Raw genomic sequence first — 16756 nt, 5'->3', positions numbered from 1 at the left:
AAATGTGTGTGTGTGTGTGTGTGTGTGTGTGTGTGTGTGTGTGTGTGTGTGTGTGTGTCTGTGTGTGTGTGTGTGTGTGTGTTCATATGACTAAAGTAACACACACACACACACACACACACACACACACACACACACACACACACACACACACCGATCAGACACTAATCAATCAGCTCATTGATCGATCACTGATCAGTTTCCCTCTTTATATCGATCTCGTGACGTCATGACCCTAACCCTGCGTGGCGCGTGTCGGCCGGCAGGGGGCGACACACCGGAAGTGGTGCCGCTGATTGGGCCGTAGAAGAAGACGGTGTTTGTGTGGTCAGCTGACTGGAGCAGAGCCGGAGCAGCAGATCCTCTACACATACATCTATATAACACTATATATAACATATAGACACATCTATACAACCGCTCCCGTTGCCCCGGTAACCTGCCTCCTCTCCCGGAGACATGGCGTTCATCACGGCCAACTGGAACCCGCTGGGAGACGCCTTCTACCGGTCAGTCCTGGTCCCGGTTCGAGTCCGCTGCTGCTGCTCAGTAACAGCCCTGATAGAGGTTCTACTAGTGCTACTGAACCATGTCGCTCTGCTACCACAACCTGTTAGCTGTTAGCCTGTTAGCTGTATCTATGCTTAGCTGTTAGCCTGTTAGCTGTATGTCTATGCTTAGCTGTTAGCTGTTAGCCTGTTAGCTGTATGTCTATGCTTAGCTGTTAGCCTGTTAGCAGGACAGGATCGTCACATGATGGAGTGACGTCAGATGAGCAGCGGGTCACGTGACAGAGAAACAAACACTCTGTGTCATAAACTATAAATTGTTGTTTTCTTGTCTGTAACAGCATGAGGGATCCCTCCTCTGTTGCTCACCCTGAGCTTTCTCCTGGTTTTCCCTGTTAAAAGGGTTTTCCATGGACTTTTTCCTCAGTGGATGAGAGGGTCTAAGGACAGAGGATGTTGTTATTATGGGATGTAAAGCCCTTTGAGACAAACTGGTGGTAGAAACGGACTATACAAATAAAATTGCCTTGCCTTGCCACAGCATTAAATAAATAAAACATTTGTTTATGTTTTCCTGTGTGTGTGTGTGTGTGTGTGTGTGTGTGTGTGTGTGTGTGTGTGTGTGCGTGTGTGTGTGTGTGTGTGTGTGTGCAGGAAGACGGAGCTGTATGAGATGAGCTGGAGCCTGAGAGACGGACTGAGAGACAGTCTGGTGGCTGCAGCTCCTTACGGAGGACCCATAGGTACACACCTCACATATATATATATATATATATATATATACATGAATATAAATATACACATATACATCTCTGTATTTCTCTCTCAGCTCTCCTCAGAGAACCTCTCAGACGTTCTCCCAGTTCTCGTCCTCAGTTAGAGATTTACTCAGCGTCTGGAGTTTCTATCGCCAGCTTCCCCGTGAGTCTCACCTGTCTGTCTCTCTCTCTCACCTGTCTGTCTCTCTGACCTGTCTGTCTCTCCTACCTGTCTGTCTCTCACCTGTCTGTCTCTCCTACCTGTCTGTCTCTCTCTCTCATCTGTCTGTCTCTCTGACCCGTCTGTCTCTCCAACCTGTCTGTCTCTGACCTGTCTGTCTCTCCTACCTGTCTGTCTCTGACCTGTCTGTCTCTGACCTTTCTGTCTCTGACCTGTCTGTCTCTCCTACCTGTCTGTCTCTGACCTTTCTGTCTCTGACCTGTCTGTCTCTCCTACCTGTCTGTCTCTCAGTGGAAGAGCGGTCCTGTGGTCCAGCTGGGTTGGACGGTCAGTGATGAGCTGTTGTGTATCCAGGAGGACGGATCGGTTCTGATCTACGACCTGTTTGGATCCTTCAAGAGACACTTCAGTATGGGACAGGTCGGAGTTCACTACTAACTAAAAACACTAAAAACATGCCAGCTAGCCTGATCCTCCAGTCAGTGCCCTTGACCAAAGGCACTGGCTCATAATCTGGAGTTGGTCCCCGGGCGCTGCACTGCGGCTGCCCACTGCTCCTCAGGGATGGGTTAAATGCAGAGAAAGAATTTCACTGTACTAGCTGTATATGTGACAAATAAAGTACCTTTACCTTTACCCAACTAGTCCACTAACTAGTCTACCAACTAGTCCACTCACTAGTCTACTAACTAGTCTACTAATCAGTCTACTAACTAGTCTATTCACTAGTCTACTAACCAGTCTGCTAACTAGTCTACCAACTAGTCCACTCACTAGTCTACTAACCAGTCTACTAACTAGTCTACTCACTAGTCTACTAACTAGTCCACTAACTAGTCTACAAACTAGTCTACTCACTAGTCTACTAACTAGTCCACTAACTAGTCTACAAACTAGTCTACTCACCAGTCTACTAACTACTCTACTCACTAGTCTACTAACTAGTCTATTAGTCCACTAACTAGTCTCCTAACTAGTCTATTAACTAGACCACTCACTAGCCCACTAACAAGTCTACTCAATAGTCTACTGACTAGCCCACTCACTAGTGTACTAACTAGTCTACTCAATAGTCTACTAACTAGTCTACTGACTAGTCTCCTAACTAGTCTACTAACCAGTCTACCAACTAGTCTACTCACTAGTATATTAGTCCACTCACTAGTGTACTAACTAGTCTACTCACTAGTCTACTAACTAGTCTACTCACTAGTCTACTCACTAGTCTACTAACTAGTATATTAGTCCACTCACTAGTGTACTAACTAGTCTACTCACTAGTCTACTAACTAGTCTACTCACTAGTCTACTCACTAGTCTACTAACTAGTCTACTCACTAGTCTACTCACTAGTCTATTAGTCCACTCACTAGTCTACTCACTAGTCTACTAACTAGTCTATTAGTCCACTCACTAGTCTACTAACTAGTCTACTCACTAGTCTACTAACTAGTCTATTGGTCCACTCACTAGTGTACTAACTAGTCTACTCACTAGTCTACTAACTAGTCTACTCACTAGTCTATTAGTCCACTCACTAGTCTACTAACTAGTCTACTCACTAGTCTACTAACTAGTCTATTAGTCCACTCACTAGTCTACTAACTAGTCTACTCACTAGTCCACTCACTAGTCTACTAACTAGTCTACTCACAAGTCTACTCAATAGTCTGACTAGCCCACTCACTAGTCTACTCAATAGTCTACTAACTAGTCTACTGACTAGTCTCCTAACTAGTCTACTAACCAGTCTACTAACTAGTCTACTCACTAGTCTACTAACCAGTCTACTAACTATTTCACTCACTAGCCCACTAACTAGTCTACTCACTAGTCCACTAACTAGTCTCCTAACCAGCTGTGTCTCGTGTCCAACAGGAAGTGGTCCAGTCTCAGGTGTTGGAGGCCAAAGTTTTCCACTCTCCTTATGGGACTGGTGTTGCCATAGTAACAGGATCCTCCCGCTTCACCTTGGCAACCAACATTGACGACTTGAAGCTGCGCCGGTTACCTGAAGTTCCAGGTAACACCTGTCAATCCCCCCGTCTAAATGTCAGACCTGTCTTTCTCTCTGACCCGTCTGTCTGTCCTCAGGTCTCCAGGGGCAACCGTCGTCATGGCTCATCCTCACTCAGGACAGACAGACCAAAGTCCTCTTGTCCAACGGACCGGAGCTCTTCATCTTGGACAACACGTCCTGCACCGCAGTGGTGAGACAGGCAGAGAGACAGACAGGCAGGCAGACAGACAGGCACATAGAGAGACAGACAGAGAGACAGACAGACCAAAGTCCTCCTGTCCAACTGACCGGAACTCTTCGTCCTGGACAACACGTCCTGCACCGCAGTGGTGAGACAGGCAGAAAGACAGAGAGGGAGACAGACAGGCACATAGAGAGACAGACAGGCATATAGAGACAGACAGGCACATAGAGAGACAGACAGACAGGTGAGAGAGTGACAGACAGGTGTCCTGTAGCCTCACCTGTCTCTCTCTCACCTGTCTGTCTGTCTCACCTGCCTGCCTGTCTCTCACCTGTCTGTCTGTCTGTCTCAGTTCCCCCCAGGTCTCGGTCCTCAGGACGGCAGCATTGTCCACATGTCTGTGTCCTTCAGCTACAAGTACCTGTCTCTCTTCACTGACACTGGACACCTGTGGACGGGTCTGTCCCACCTGCAGGTGAGCTGCTGCACCGTCCAATCAGCTGTCAGAGTTCCTCCTGAGGGGCGGGGTCCTGTTTGACTGACAGGCCGTTGTCTCTGTCTGTCTCTCTGTCTGTCTCTCTGTCTGCAGGACAAACTGACTCAGGTGGACACCAAGAGGACGACGCCGCCCCGACAGATGGTCTGGTACGGACCTGTCTCACCTGCTGTCTCACCTCCTGTTGACCTGTCTCACCTGTCTCACCTGCTGTCTCACCTCCTGTTGACCTGTCTCACCTCCTGTTGACATGTCTCACCTCCTGTCTCACCTCCTTTGTACCTGTCTCACCTCCCGTTGACCTGTCTCACCTCCTGTCTCTCCTCCTCTGTACCCGTCTCACCTTCTCTGTACCTGTCTCACCTCCTCTTGACCTGTCTCACAGGGGGTGAGACAGGTAAAAAGGACCTGTCTCACCTCCTGTCTCACCTTCTCTGTACCTGTCTCACCCTCCTCTTGACCTGTCTCACAGGGGGGTGAGACAGGAGGTGAGACAGGTAAAAAGGACCTGTCTCACCCCCTGTCTCACCTCCTCTGTACCCGTCTCACCTTCTCTGTACCTGTCTCACCTCCTCTTGACCTGTCTCACAGGGGGTGAGACAGGAGGTGAGACAGGTAAAAAGGACCTGTCTCACCCCCTGTCTCACCTCCTCTGTACCTGCCTCACCTCCTGTCTCACTCCCTGTTGACCTGTCTCACCTCCTGTCTCAGGTGTCGCCGGCCGAAGAGCCAGCAGCCGTCTGTGGTTCTGATGTGGGACCGAGTCCTGATGGTGGCCGGAGTCTGTGGAGACACGGTCCAGTATCCTTCAGACCAGGACCAGTTCAGACCGGTTTAGACCAGGACCGGTTCAGACCGGTTCAGACCAGGACCGGTTCAGACAGGTTCAGACCAGGACCGGTTCAAACCAGGACTTGTTCAGACTGGTTCAGTTTGGCCCAGTTTGACCCAGTTTGGCCCAGCTTGACCCAGTTTGGCCCAGTTTGACCCTAACCCTGACCCAGTTTGACCCAGTTTGATCCTAACCCTGACCCAGTTTGGCCCAGTTTGGCCCAGTTTGACCCAGTCTGGCCCAGTTTGACCCTAACTCTGACCCAGGTTCCCCCTCGAGGACTCGTGCGTCCTGGTTGGAGAACTGGACGGCGTTCGTATCGTGTCGTCGACCAATCAGGAGCTGCTGCAGGAAGTTCCTCTGGTCTGTCAGGAAATCTTCAAGATCGCCTCCATGGCGCCGGGAGCGTTGCTGCTGGAGGCACACCGCGAGTACGAGGTACCTGTCTGTCTCTCTACCTGTCTGTCTGTCTCTTTACCTGTCTGTCTCTCTACCTGTCTGTCTCTCTACCCGTCTGTCTCTCTACCTGTCTGTCTGTCTCTCTCTACCTGTCTGTCTCTCTACCTGTCTGTCTCTCTACCTGTCTGTCTGTCTCTCTACCTGTCTGTCTTTCTCTTTACCTGTCTGTCTCTCTACCTGTCTGTCTGTCTCTTTACCTGTCTGTCTCTCTACCTGTCTGTCTCTCTACCTGTCTGTCTGTCTCTTTACCTGTCTGTCTCTCTACCTGTCTGTCTCTCTACCTGTCTGTCTGTCTCTCTCTACCTGTCTGTCTCTCTACCTGTCTGTCTGTCTCTCTACCTGTCTGTCTGTCTCTTTACCTGTCTGTCTCTCTACCTGTCTGTCTCTCTACCCGTCTGTCTCTCTACCTGTCTGTCTGTCTCTCTCTACCTGTCTGTCTGTCTCTCTACCTGTCTGTCTGTCTCTTTACCTGTCTGTCTCTCTACCTGTCTGTCTCTCTACCTGTCTGTCTCTCTCCACCTGTCTCTCTCTCTACCTGTCTGTCTCTCTCCACCTGTCTCTCTCTCTACCTGTCTGTCTGTCTCTTTACCTGTCTGTCTCTCTACCCGTCTGTCTGTCTACCTGTCTGTCTCTCTCTACCTGTCTGCCTTTACCTGTCTCTCTGTCTCTACCTGTCTGTCTCTACCTGTCTACCTGTCTGTCTGTGTCTACCTGTCTGTCTGTGTCTACCTGTCTGTCTCTACACCTCAGCTTCTCTCCCTGATTAATATTTTGTTCTCTGTGCGTGTAGAAGTCGAGCCAGAAGGCTGACGAGTACCTGAGGGAGATCAAGGAGCAAAGCATGCTGGGAGAAGCAGTGAGACAGTGTGTGGAGGCAGCCGGCCACGAGTACGACACCAACACCCAGAAGTCTCTGCTGAGGGTGAGACAGGTCACAGTGATGTCACAGTGATGTCACAGCGATGTCACAGCGATGTCACAGCGATGTCACAGTGATGTCACAGTGATGTCACAGTGATGTCACAGTGATGTCACCATGTCTCCGTCCCCAGGCGGCATCCTTCGGGAAGTGCTTCCTGACCGACTTCAGCTCCGACTCGTTTGTGACGACGTGCCGGGAGCTGCGCGTGCTGAACGCCGTCAGGGACAACGGCGTGGGGCTGCCGCTCACGCACACACAGTATCCTCACAGGTGCATCATGGGAGATGAACGCTGACATCGCTCTGTTATCATGGCACACTGACAAACTCCTTAACCTTTGACCTCAGATTTAAACAGATGACACTGCAGGTGTTGATAGACAGGTGAGTTACCTGTCTCTCTCTCTACCTGTCTGTCTCTCTGTCTCTACCTGTCTGTCTCTCACCTGTCTCTCTCTACCTGTCTGTCTCTCAGGTTGGTGTATCGACAGTTTTACCCGTTGGCGATCGAGATCTGTCGCTACCTGAAGATTCCTGATTATCAGGGCGTCAGTCGAGTTCTCAAACACTGGGCGTCCTGCAAGGTCAGTCTGGCCCCGCCCCCTGTGATGTCATCCTCACCTGTCCTCTGACTCCGCCCCCTCTGTGATGTCATCCTCACCTGTTCTCTGACTCCGCCCCCTCTGTGATGTCATCCTCACCTGTCCTCTGACTCCGCCCCCTCTGTGATGTCATCCTCACCTGTTCTCTGACTCCGCCCCCTCTGTGATGTCATCATCAGGTGCAGCAGAAGGACCTATCAGACGAGGCCATAGCTCGAGCCGTGTGCGTGAAGGTGGGAGACTCACCTGGCGTCTCGTACTCCGACATCGCCGCCAAGGCGTACGAGTGTGGACGCACCGAGCTCGCCATCAAGGTGATTGATCCCTTATTGATCAGTGATTGATGTGATCGGTGCTCGTATTGATCAAATCAAATCAAATCAAATCAAATAAATTTTATTTGTCCCACCAGGGGAAATTTGTCTTGGGCAAGGGAGTTATGACAGCTGCCATGTACATGTAAAACATCCATACAAAATATATAATATACAATACACAGAACAAAGGCAAACAAATCCAAGAGAAGAGGGAGAAAGAAAGTGCGGGGTGCAATAAATAGAGTAAAATACTTATGATACAAATTCAAATAAAAACATACTAAAAAAGAAAAAAAAGCTAAAGCTAAAAGAAAAAGCAAGGGATGTTGATTAAAGCCAGCAGGTGAACAGGCAAACCGGATGCAATTGATACGATTGACTGGTTGATGGTTTAATGGGTTGATGGGTAGTGGATCCACAGCCATGCCCCCTCCCCTGCCCACATGGGGGAAGGGTTACCAGAGTGGTAAAACCAGGAACCAGGAACCCTCCATCTAACCCCACCCCTCCCGACCAAGGTCAGATGGAGGGAGGGGGCGAGGGTAGTGGATCTGCAGCAGTAGGCTACGCCCTAACCCCACTACTGTAGTAGTACTACTACTACTACTACTACTACTACTACAGTAGACTAAGCCCTAATCCTAACCCCACTACCCTAGTGGGGAGGGGGGGAGCCTCTACCACCAGAGGTGTTGGTTTGTTTATTAATGAGGTCGGTGATCGGTGCCTGTATTGATCGGTGATCGGTGCTTGTATTGATCGGTGATCGGTGCCTGTATTGATCGGTGATCGGTGCTTGTATTGATCGGTGATCGGTGCCTGTATTGATCGGTGATCGGTGCTTGTATTGACCAGCTGCTGGACTTCGAGGCGCGGTCTGGAGAGCAGGTTCCTCTGCTGCTGAAGATGAAGAGGAGTCAGTTGGCGCTGAGCAAAGCTGTGGAGAGCGGAGACACCGACCTGGGTGAGTCCCCCCCCATGTGACAGGCAGATGATGTCACTGATGGGCGTGTCCCGATGATGTCACTGATGGCGTGTCCTTGGCTGTGTTCGAAATCACCCACTCACTCACTCCCTATCCACTACATCATGTATATGATATAGTGCACTACATCATGTACACGATGTAGGGAACGACGGGAGGAGAATTCGGACACTAGACGTGGTTGCGTCAGCTGATGCGCCAGGTGTTGCTGTGACGGAAGCAGACGCGCCGAGAATCATGTAAACAAACCATGGACGTATGAAACAAACCGGACACATAAAATAAAAACCAGACACTTGTGGGAACATTTTAGGATGTGATTCTGTGTGGTTGTGTTTCTCAGACAATAAACTGTTGAAATATCGGAAGTTTGGTTTGGTAAACTGCTGTTGTGTGTCCCGACCGTGAGCCGTTAACGGCTCTGTGGCTATTAGCTTAGCTCGTCAAATCGTTTACTACATATTCTACTACAGTTTCTTAATTAGATTGATTTAATGCTGCCTGTTAATGTTGGGATGCTGCTGCCAAACTCCTGCTGCTCGGGCAAACGGAGCGAAGGCAAATACGTCTGAGGAGTTTTTTTGGTAAATTGCCTAAATAAATCGTAGCTAACATGCTAATTAGCTTCCTCTTCTTCTCTGGCAAAACACGACCGCATTGCATTGTGGGATACGGGAGTAGAAAGTAGTGTACATCGCTTGTTCACTCAATTTCGTGGTGCATTGTGGGTGTTTTGTCATCCACTACATAGTGGATGAAATTAATCGCGGAGAATTCAAACAACACTACAAAATGGCGAACACACTATATAGTGCACTACATCCGTGATAGGGGGTGATTTCGAACACAGCCCTTGTCTCTGTGTGATGATGTCACTGACGGCGTGTCCTTGTCTCTGTGTGATGATGTCACTGATGGCGTGTCCTTGTCTCTGTGTGATGATGTCACTGACGGCGTGTCCTTGTCTCTGTGTGATGATGTCACTGATGGCGTGTCCCTGTCTTGTGGTCAGTGTACACGGTCGTCAGTTACCTGAAGAACGAGATGAACAGAGGAGATTTCTTCATGACTCTGAGGAACCAGCCGGTCGCTCTGAGTCTCTATAGACAGGTAACCACCTTCACCTTCATCTCCATCTCCATCTCCATCTCCATCTCCATCTCCATCTCCACCTTCACCTTCACCTTCATCTTCATCTTCATCTTCATCTTCACCTTCATCTTCATCACCATCCCATCATTGATGGATAGATTGACTGATTGGTTTCTGCTTCAGTTCTGTAAACTGCAGGAGCAGGAGACTCTGAAGGATCTTTACAACCAGGACGACGACCACCAGGAGCTCGGCAACTACTACGTCTCCGTCAGCTACAAGGAGAAGGTAAGGACAGGTTAACTACCGCTAACTACAGGCTAACTACAGGCTAACTACAACTAACTACAGGTTAACTACTACATCTCCGTCAGCTACAAGGAGAAGGTAAGGACAGGTTAACTACCGCTAACTACAGGCTAACTACAACTATCTACAGGTTAACTACCTCTAACTACAGGTTAACTACAACTAACTACAGGTTAACTACTGCTAACTACAGGTTAACTACCTCTAACTACAGGTTAACTACTGCTAACTACAGGTTAACTACTTCTAACTACAGGTTAACTACCGCTAACTACAGGTTAACTACCTCTAACTACAGGTTAACTACAGGTTAACCACAGCTAACTACAGGTGAACTACCTCTAACTACAGGTTAACTCTTGCTAACTACAGGTTAACTACCACTAACTACAGGTTAACTACCGCTAACTACATGTTAACTACAGCTAACTACAGGTGAACTACCTCTAACTACAGGTTAACTCTTGCTAACTACAGGTTAACTACCTCTAACTACAGGTTAACTACAGCTAACTACAGGTTAACTACCACTAACTACGGGTTAACTACCACTAACTACAGGTTAACTACCGCTAACTACAGGTTAACTACCTCTAACTACAGGTTAACTACAGCTAACTACAGGTTAACTACCACTAACTACGGGTTAACTACCACTAACTACAGGTTAACTACCGCTGACTACAGGTTAACTACCTCCAACTACAGGTTAACTACAGGCTAACTACAACTAACTACAGGCTAACTACCTCTAACTACAGGTTAACTACTGTTAACTACAGGTTAACTACCACTAACTACAGGTTAACTACAGGTTAACTACCTCTAACTACAGGTTAACCACAGCTGACTACAGGTTAACTACCTCCAACTACAGGTTAACTACCTCTAACTACAGGTTAACTACCGCTGACTACAGGTTAACTACCTCCAACTACAGGTTAACTACAGGCTAACTACAACTAACTACAGGCTAACTACCTCTAACTACAGGTTAACTACTGTTAACTACAGGTTAACTACCACTAACTACAGGTTAACTACCTCTAACTACAGGTTAACTACCACTTAAAACATGTCTAGAGACCAACTCCTCTAGAGGTTAGAAGGTGGTGTCTCATGTCTCTGTCTCTGTCTCCTCCTCTAGAGGTTAGAAGGTCGTCTCTCTCTCCTTCAAAGCGCCGTGGACGAGTACAACAAGGCCAAGAACGAGTTCGCTGCAAAGGTGCAAAGTCGTCTGTATATGATTGGCTACATCTGTCAGTCGACTGTTCTGTCCATATATAGATGGGTTGTTAAGGTTGTTGCTAAGGTGACATGTGTCACATTTTGTCTCCAGGCAACAGAGGACGAGATGCGTCTCCTTCGTTTTCAACGCAAACTGGACGACGAGAAGGGGGCGGGGCTACTGGGAATGTCCCTACAGGTACACGGAGGGGGCGGGGCTACAGGGGGCGGAGCTAACGGAGCGCAATTGATGTTGTTTCTTTAAAGGGGACCTATTATGCTCCTTTTTGCACAAACTAAAATAGTTCCTGGGTGTCTTACAGACATGTCTGTGACGTGCTTCGGTCAAAACATCACAGCTCTGTTCATCCTCTCAAAAACAGGGCTGTGCAAAACGGTCTGTTTCAGTGGCCCCTCCCTTTAAATGCAAATGAACCACTCCCTCAGCATTGCGTTACCATGACGATGTCTACTACTAGTACCTATACTGATTTGGCCAAAATGTAGTATGCAAACAAAAGCTAAATCTGCAGTAGGCAAATTGCCAGATCTCCAGTCTGCATCTGACCAGTCTACATTGTGTAATGAAATGTGCCCATGACCTAGTCTTACCCTAACCAAAGATGGTATAGAGTAGTCTTTGCCATGTAGGCTACTGTAACCATGTAACATGTAATATAAAAATGCAAAAATAAATTAAAATATATGCAGACTGGTCAGTTCATTGTAAAACAGTTATTTATTGATGTAAATGTGGTGATTTGTGCACATAGACTACAGAGCTCCGCAGCACTGCACCTCCTCTCCTCCTCCTTCTCACAGCTTCACTTTTCATTCAAACTAATTCAACAGCCACAATTGTAAGATTTCATCAATGAGACCAACATTTATCTCCTAAAAAGACTAACCACACGGTGGTAAACGTCTAAAAAACCTGCGGGTATGTTTATTAGCGATGGTTTTCACTACCGCGATGAGCACGGACGCCCGCCCGGCCAAGGAGGCCTGCAGACGGGCTCTGCCTGTGTGAGGAGCCGCTGCAGCTCCGGAGCTCCGGTGCTCCGGCGGTCCAGCGTTACGTCGGTCCGACGAACAACGTCGCCCCGGCGGTACGTCGCTGCTCACACAGGTACAGCTTCACTTACATGAAACGTCGGCGTAAACTTCTAAATAAAACTCAGTAAAGTGACGCTACAGCGCTAAAACATGCAGGGAAGAAGTAGGAAGTAGTCCGCTCCACTCTCCGCTGTGACCCCAGCCACAACAGAGCAACATGGGAGGAGGCGGGGCCGGCTGGAGCAGAGACCTCGGCATGACCATGTAGGGGAGTCCGGCACGCCATGATGTCATGGCGTGCCTCATGTCAAAAAAAGTCAGTGCAACTGAGTGTAACAGGTGTGCAGAGAAATCCCAATCATCTAGCAGGGTTTACCTCCAAATGCATTAACCTCATGATATGACACTTCCACGGCCTCTAGAACCATTATCCAACATTTTAAACATATACAAAAGTCTGAAAAGCTGGAAAAGCATAATAGGTCCCCTTTAAAGCCCCTGTACAGACTTTTCATGTAGTGTTGATTTCCCCGTTTGTCTGGCCGGCGCGTGTAGATTTGTTTTGGAAACGTCGGAAAGAAGACTGGACTTCCTTTTTTTCTTGTTTTAGCAGCGTAATGTATCTATTGGTATGGTTTGGTCAGAATTAGACGACACTCTGATGGGCTTGTCAGTGCCCGATCCGTACCCGGAACACGATCCGTTCCAGACTTCTGCGCATGCGCCGTTTTACGGCATTAGCTTCAAAGCTATGCTAACTGATAGCCTAGCAGTAGAGCAGCTAAAAGTCCGCCGTAGCGTTGTTAAAACGTCACTTTATTAATTTTAAATATTTTTTCATGCGAGAAAGTCACAGTTTAGGGTCCTAATCTGTGGTCAGTTTATCCAACCGACGTATGTTTGGAAGTTTGCTCCGAGGTTTTGGGAGAAGTGCAGAGCTAGCTGGGAGCAGAGCTGGGAGTAGCCACCGGGAGCTAACGTTAGCTCGCTGCTCGGCTCATCTCAGAGGCAGCAGCCGGCCGGCTGAGGTGATCGATCGGTCACCCAGACGTCGTCACGCCGGTGGAGAAAGGAGCAGATTAATTTATGGTCTCATTGATTAGTTTGTGTAAATGAAAAGTGAAGCTTCAGGTGTGTGCTGGTCAGAGGAGCAGTGCTGACTTGCTGCTGTCTGTATGTGCAGAAATCACCACATTTACATCAATAAATAAATGTTTTACAATTAACTGATCGATCTACATTACATTAAATTTAATCAGAAATAGAACAGAGGGGAATTCGTTGCGACGTGCTTGTGTTTTTCCTCATAGAACGTCTCTGTCCATATCCGCGGTGTCTGCCGTAAACTAAAAGAAGGGGGGAAGTGTGCATGTGCGTGCGCATGCGCATGCGCAGAGCGGATCTGGAACGGATCGTGTTCCGGGTACGGATCGGGCACTGACAGGGCTCATTTGCTGTTGTAGGAAACAGAGACACATCAGCAGAAACCAGAGACTTTAGCCTATCCAGTTAAAAGCTCCGTACCGGGGCTTTAAATAAATATGACCAATTACAAACAAGGAGATGATGAAGACACTTCCTGTGTTGTGATGTCACCTGTGATGCGTGGTGTCTCCAGGCAACCATGGAGGCTCTGCTGGCGTTGGGACTCCACAAGCAGACGGAGCAGCTGTACCGAGACTTCAGAGTCCCCGACAAGAGGTGAAGTCACAGACACCTGTCTGTCTGTCTCACCTGTCTGTCTCTCTACCTGTCTGTCTCTCTACCTGTCTGTCTCTCTACCTGTCTGTCTCTCTACCCGTCTGTCTCTCTACCTGTCTGTCTCTCTACCTGTCTGTCTCTACCTGTCTGTCTCTCTACCTGTCTGTCTCTCTACCTGTCTGTCTGTCTCTCTACCTGTCTGTCTCTCTACCTGTCTGTCTCTCTACCCGTCTGTCTCTCTACCTGTCTGTCTCTCTACCTGTCTGTCTCTACCTGTCTGTCTCTCTACCTGTCTGTCTCTCTACCTGTCTGTCTGTCTGTCTACCTGTCTGTCTGTCTGTCTGTCTACCTGTCTGTCTGTCTACCTGTCTGTCTCTCTACCTGTCTGTCTCTACCTGTCTGTCTACCTGTCTGTCTGTCTCTCTACCTGTCTGTCTCTCTACCTGTCTGTCTACCTGTCTGTCTACCTGTCTGTCTCTACCTGTCTGTCTGTCTCTCTACCTGTCTGTCTCTCTACCTGTCTGTCTCTACCTGTCTGTCTACCTGTCTGTCTCTCTACCTGTCTGTCTGTCTCTACCTGTCTGTCTCTACCTGTCTGTCTGTCTCTCTACCTGTCTGTCTCTCTACCTGTCTGTCTCTACCTGTCTGTCTACCTGTCTGTCTCTCTACCTGTCTGTCTCTACCTGTCTGTCTCTACCTGTCTGTCTGTCTCTCTACCTGTCTGTCTCTCTACCTGTCTGTCTCTACCTGTCTGTCTCTACCTGTCTGTCTGTCTCTCTACCTGTCTGTCTCTCTACCTGTCTGTCTCTACCTGTCTGTCTACCTGTCTGTCTCTCTACCTGTCTGTCTCTCTACCCGTCTGTCTCTACCTGTCTGTCTCTACCTGTCTGTCTCTACCTGTCTGTCTGTCTCTCTACCTGTCTGTCTCACCTGTCTGTCTGTCTCACCTGTCTGTCTCTCTGTCTCACCTGTCTGTCTCTACCTGTCTCTCTGTCTCACCTGTCCAGGTATTGGTGGCTGAAGCTGAAGTCTCTGGCGGAGAAGGAGGAGTGGGAGGAGCTAGAGAAGTTCTCTAAGAGTAAGAAGTCTCCCATTGGCTACTTGGTAAGACACATTGTTCACGTGGCCGTTGTCAATAAAGGTTTAATGCGTTCAAATGAAGGTGAACAACATTTCCCATGAGCCTTTGCTCCGTCTCTTCTTCAGCCGTTTGTTGAAGTTTGTATGAAGAGCAACAACAAGTACGAAGCCAAGAAGTACGTTTCCAAGGTGACGCCTGAGCAGAAGGTCAAAGCTCACCTGGCCGTCAGGTAAGAGGCGGCGCCGTGACATCATCACAGTGACATCATCACTCAGCTGACTCCTCCCCCTCCTCTTCTTCTCCTCCTCCTCTCCAGCGACCTGGAGGGTGCCGCCGACGCCGCCATCGAGCGCCGTAACGAGTCGGAGATGGCGGCGGTTTTGTCCCGCTGCTCCGCCTCCGACCGGCCGCTGCTGGACAAGCTGAACCGCGCCAGAGCCGCCGCCGCCAAGAAGTGAGACCAGGGCCGCCGCCAAAAACTGCACCGGCTTCTTCTTCGGTGGTTCTATTTGAGCTGCACTGCTTCACGCTCAGACTCCGCCCCCTGACCTCTTAAAGGGATAGTTCACTCAAAATTCTGATTTCACTCATTATCTCCTCCCCCTCATGTGGACTAAGAGCTGTGAGAATTTCCTCCGTCCCTTCTCTGAGTTACGGGGGGGTCCGCGCAGCAGTATTTGTCCATATAATGGTTGTCAATGGATACCAACTTTCTTCGTCCAAAAAGACACACCAAAAAACATCCAAATACCTCCATACTGCTCGTCTGTAATGTCCCTCTTGTGTTGAAGCTCCGACATGAGAAATTGACCTTTCGCAAAAGCTCCGCCCCCCTTAGTTACCGTTGCTAGCCCGACAAGCTTCTCGATGCTGCCCGAGTGTCAACAGTGTTTTTATATTGAGCGTCTTGCTCAGAGGCATATGAGCGCTATATTTATGAATATTAATAATCACTAAACATTCTGACACCACTACAAAATTGCGTGGTCACAATGTAAACATAATGATGATCAAAATACGGCTTTTATCGATTCATAATTGCATCATGTGGCGCATCTGCAAGAGAATACGGGTAACAGGACATGGTGTTTGTGTCGCGGACCGAGACCAGAGCTTCTTCTTTTCTTTTTTCTCCCCACCGAGAGGATTCAATCTGTGGAAGTACACTATAGTAGGCTACAGTGTTTCCTCATACGTACAGCTCCTTCTATTTTTTTTAAATTGTCGCAAATACACCGCTGCATGTCTTCCGTTCATTCATCTCCTCATAGCGCTGTTTGTTATTGACATTTACACACACAGAGCGAGAGAGAGAGAAGCGCGCATGCTGCAGCAGTGGTTGGTGAAAGTGAAAGTTGTAAGGTCCGATCGCCCCCCCCCCCCTAAAAAAATCCTAGAGGAAACACTGTAGTAGTGAGTGATTTCGGATACAGCCCTAGTCCTGCTAGCTTACCTTGGAGCAGATATAGGCTATGTAGCCTATGCTTGTTTATTTTCCTGACATTTAGCTGGGAGTGGGAGAAGGGTCCGGCTGCGGGGTGTGGGGGGGGGAGGCACCTCTCCTGTTGTGTTTTCAGCTTTGGGAAGGGAAAGAACACGACTCCCCCAGCCAAACTCTTCAGGTAACTACTGTCCGACAATACACTTTGCTTGTCGGAGGTCCGAAGCTTGACGGACCTTGTTTACATAGTAACGGTTGCTATGATGTCTGATTGGACAATGACCGTTCGGGGGCGGGGTTTTGCGAAAGGTCAATTGTTCCGAAAAAATAACAAATATATAAGTCTATATTTTAAGCTTGTTTGTAGCGGAATCTCCCAGTGTCTCGGTTCACTGCTCTTCCTGTGTCCGGCGGAACAATTTCTCATGTCGGGGGCTTCAATACCAGAGGGACATTACAGATGAGCACTATGGAGGTATTTGGATGTTTTTTGGTGTGTCTTTTTGGACGAAGAAAGTTGGTATCCATTCACAACCATTATATGGACAAATACTGCTGCACGGACCCCCCCGTAACTCAGAGAAG

At 48.5% G+C, this 16756-nt stretch overlaps 1 protein-coding gene across 1 annotated transcript; it reads left to right on the top strand.

Annotated features, from left to right (window-relative positions):
• Positions 1–280: 280 nt before the first annotated feature.
• On the top strand, positions 281–15356 carry vps16 (VPS16 core subunit of CORVET and HOPS complexes). The gene is made up of 24 exons (XM_083991506.1): positions 281–509; positions 1164–1252; positions 1339–1430; positions 1740–1868; positions 3327–3471; positions 3543–3658; positions 4005–4127; positions 4242–4297; positions 4860–4949; positions 5247–5418; positions 6230–6361; positions 6492–6619; positions 6709–6744; positions 6836–6944; positions 7142–7276; positions 8135–8243; positions 9277–9374; positions 9540–9644; positions 10813–10890; positions 11005–11091; positions 13567–13649; positions 14657–14753; positions 14856–14959; positions 15047–15356. Exons 1-24 carry the CDS (start codon positions 460–462, stop codon positions 15186–15188), a joined length of 2505 nt encoding a protein of 834 aa, XP_083847632.1. The 5' UTR covers positions 281–459; the 3' UTR covers positions 15189–15356.
• The last annotated feature ends 1400 nt before the right edge of the window (positions 15357–16756 follow it).

Source organism: Trachurus trachurus (assembly GCF_905171665.1).
Source record: "Trachurus trachurus genome assembly, chromosome: 2".
Taxonomy (NCBI): domain Eukaryota; kingdom Metazoa; phylum Chordata; class Actinopteri; order Carangiformes; family Carangidae; genus Trachurus; species Trachurus trachurus.
The sequence above is the reverse complement of the archived record's forward strand: the minus strand, read 5'-3'. Positions and strand labels throughout refer to the sequence as shown.

Coding starts and splice junctions, on each gene's coding strand:
- vps16 (XM_083991506.1), top strand. CDS start 460: ATGGCGTTCATCACGGCCAACTGGAACCCGCTGGGAGACGCCTTCTAC. Junction 1,431..1,739: donor TTTCTATCGCCAGCTTCCCC/GTGAGTCTCACC, acceptor TCTGTCTCTCAG/TGGAAGAGCGGTCCTGTGGT. Junction 6,745..6,835: donor CTGCAGGTGTTGATAGACAG/GTGAGTTACCTG, acceptor TCTGTCTCTCAG/GTTGGTGTATCGACAGTTTT.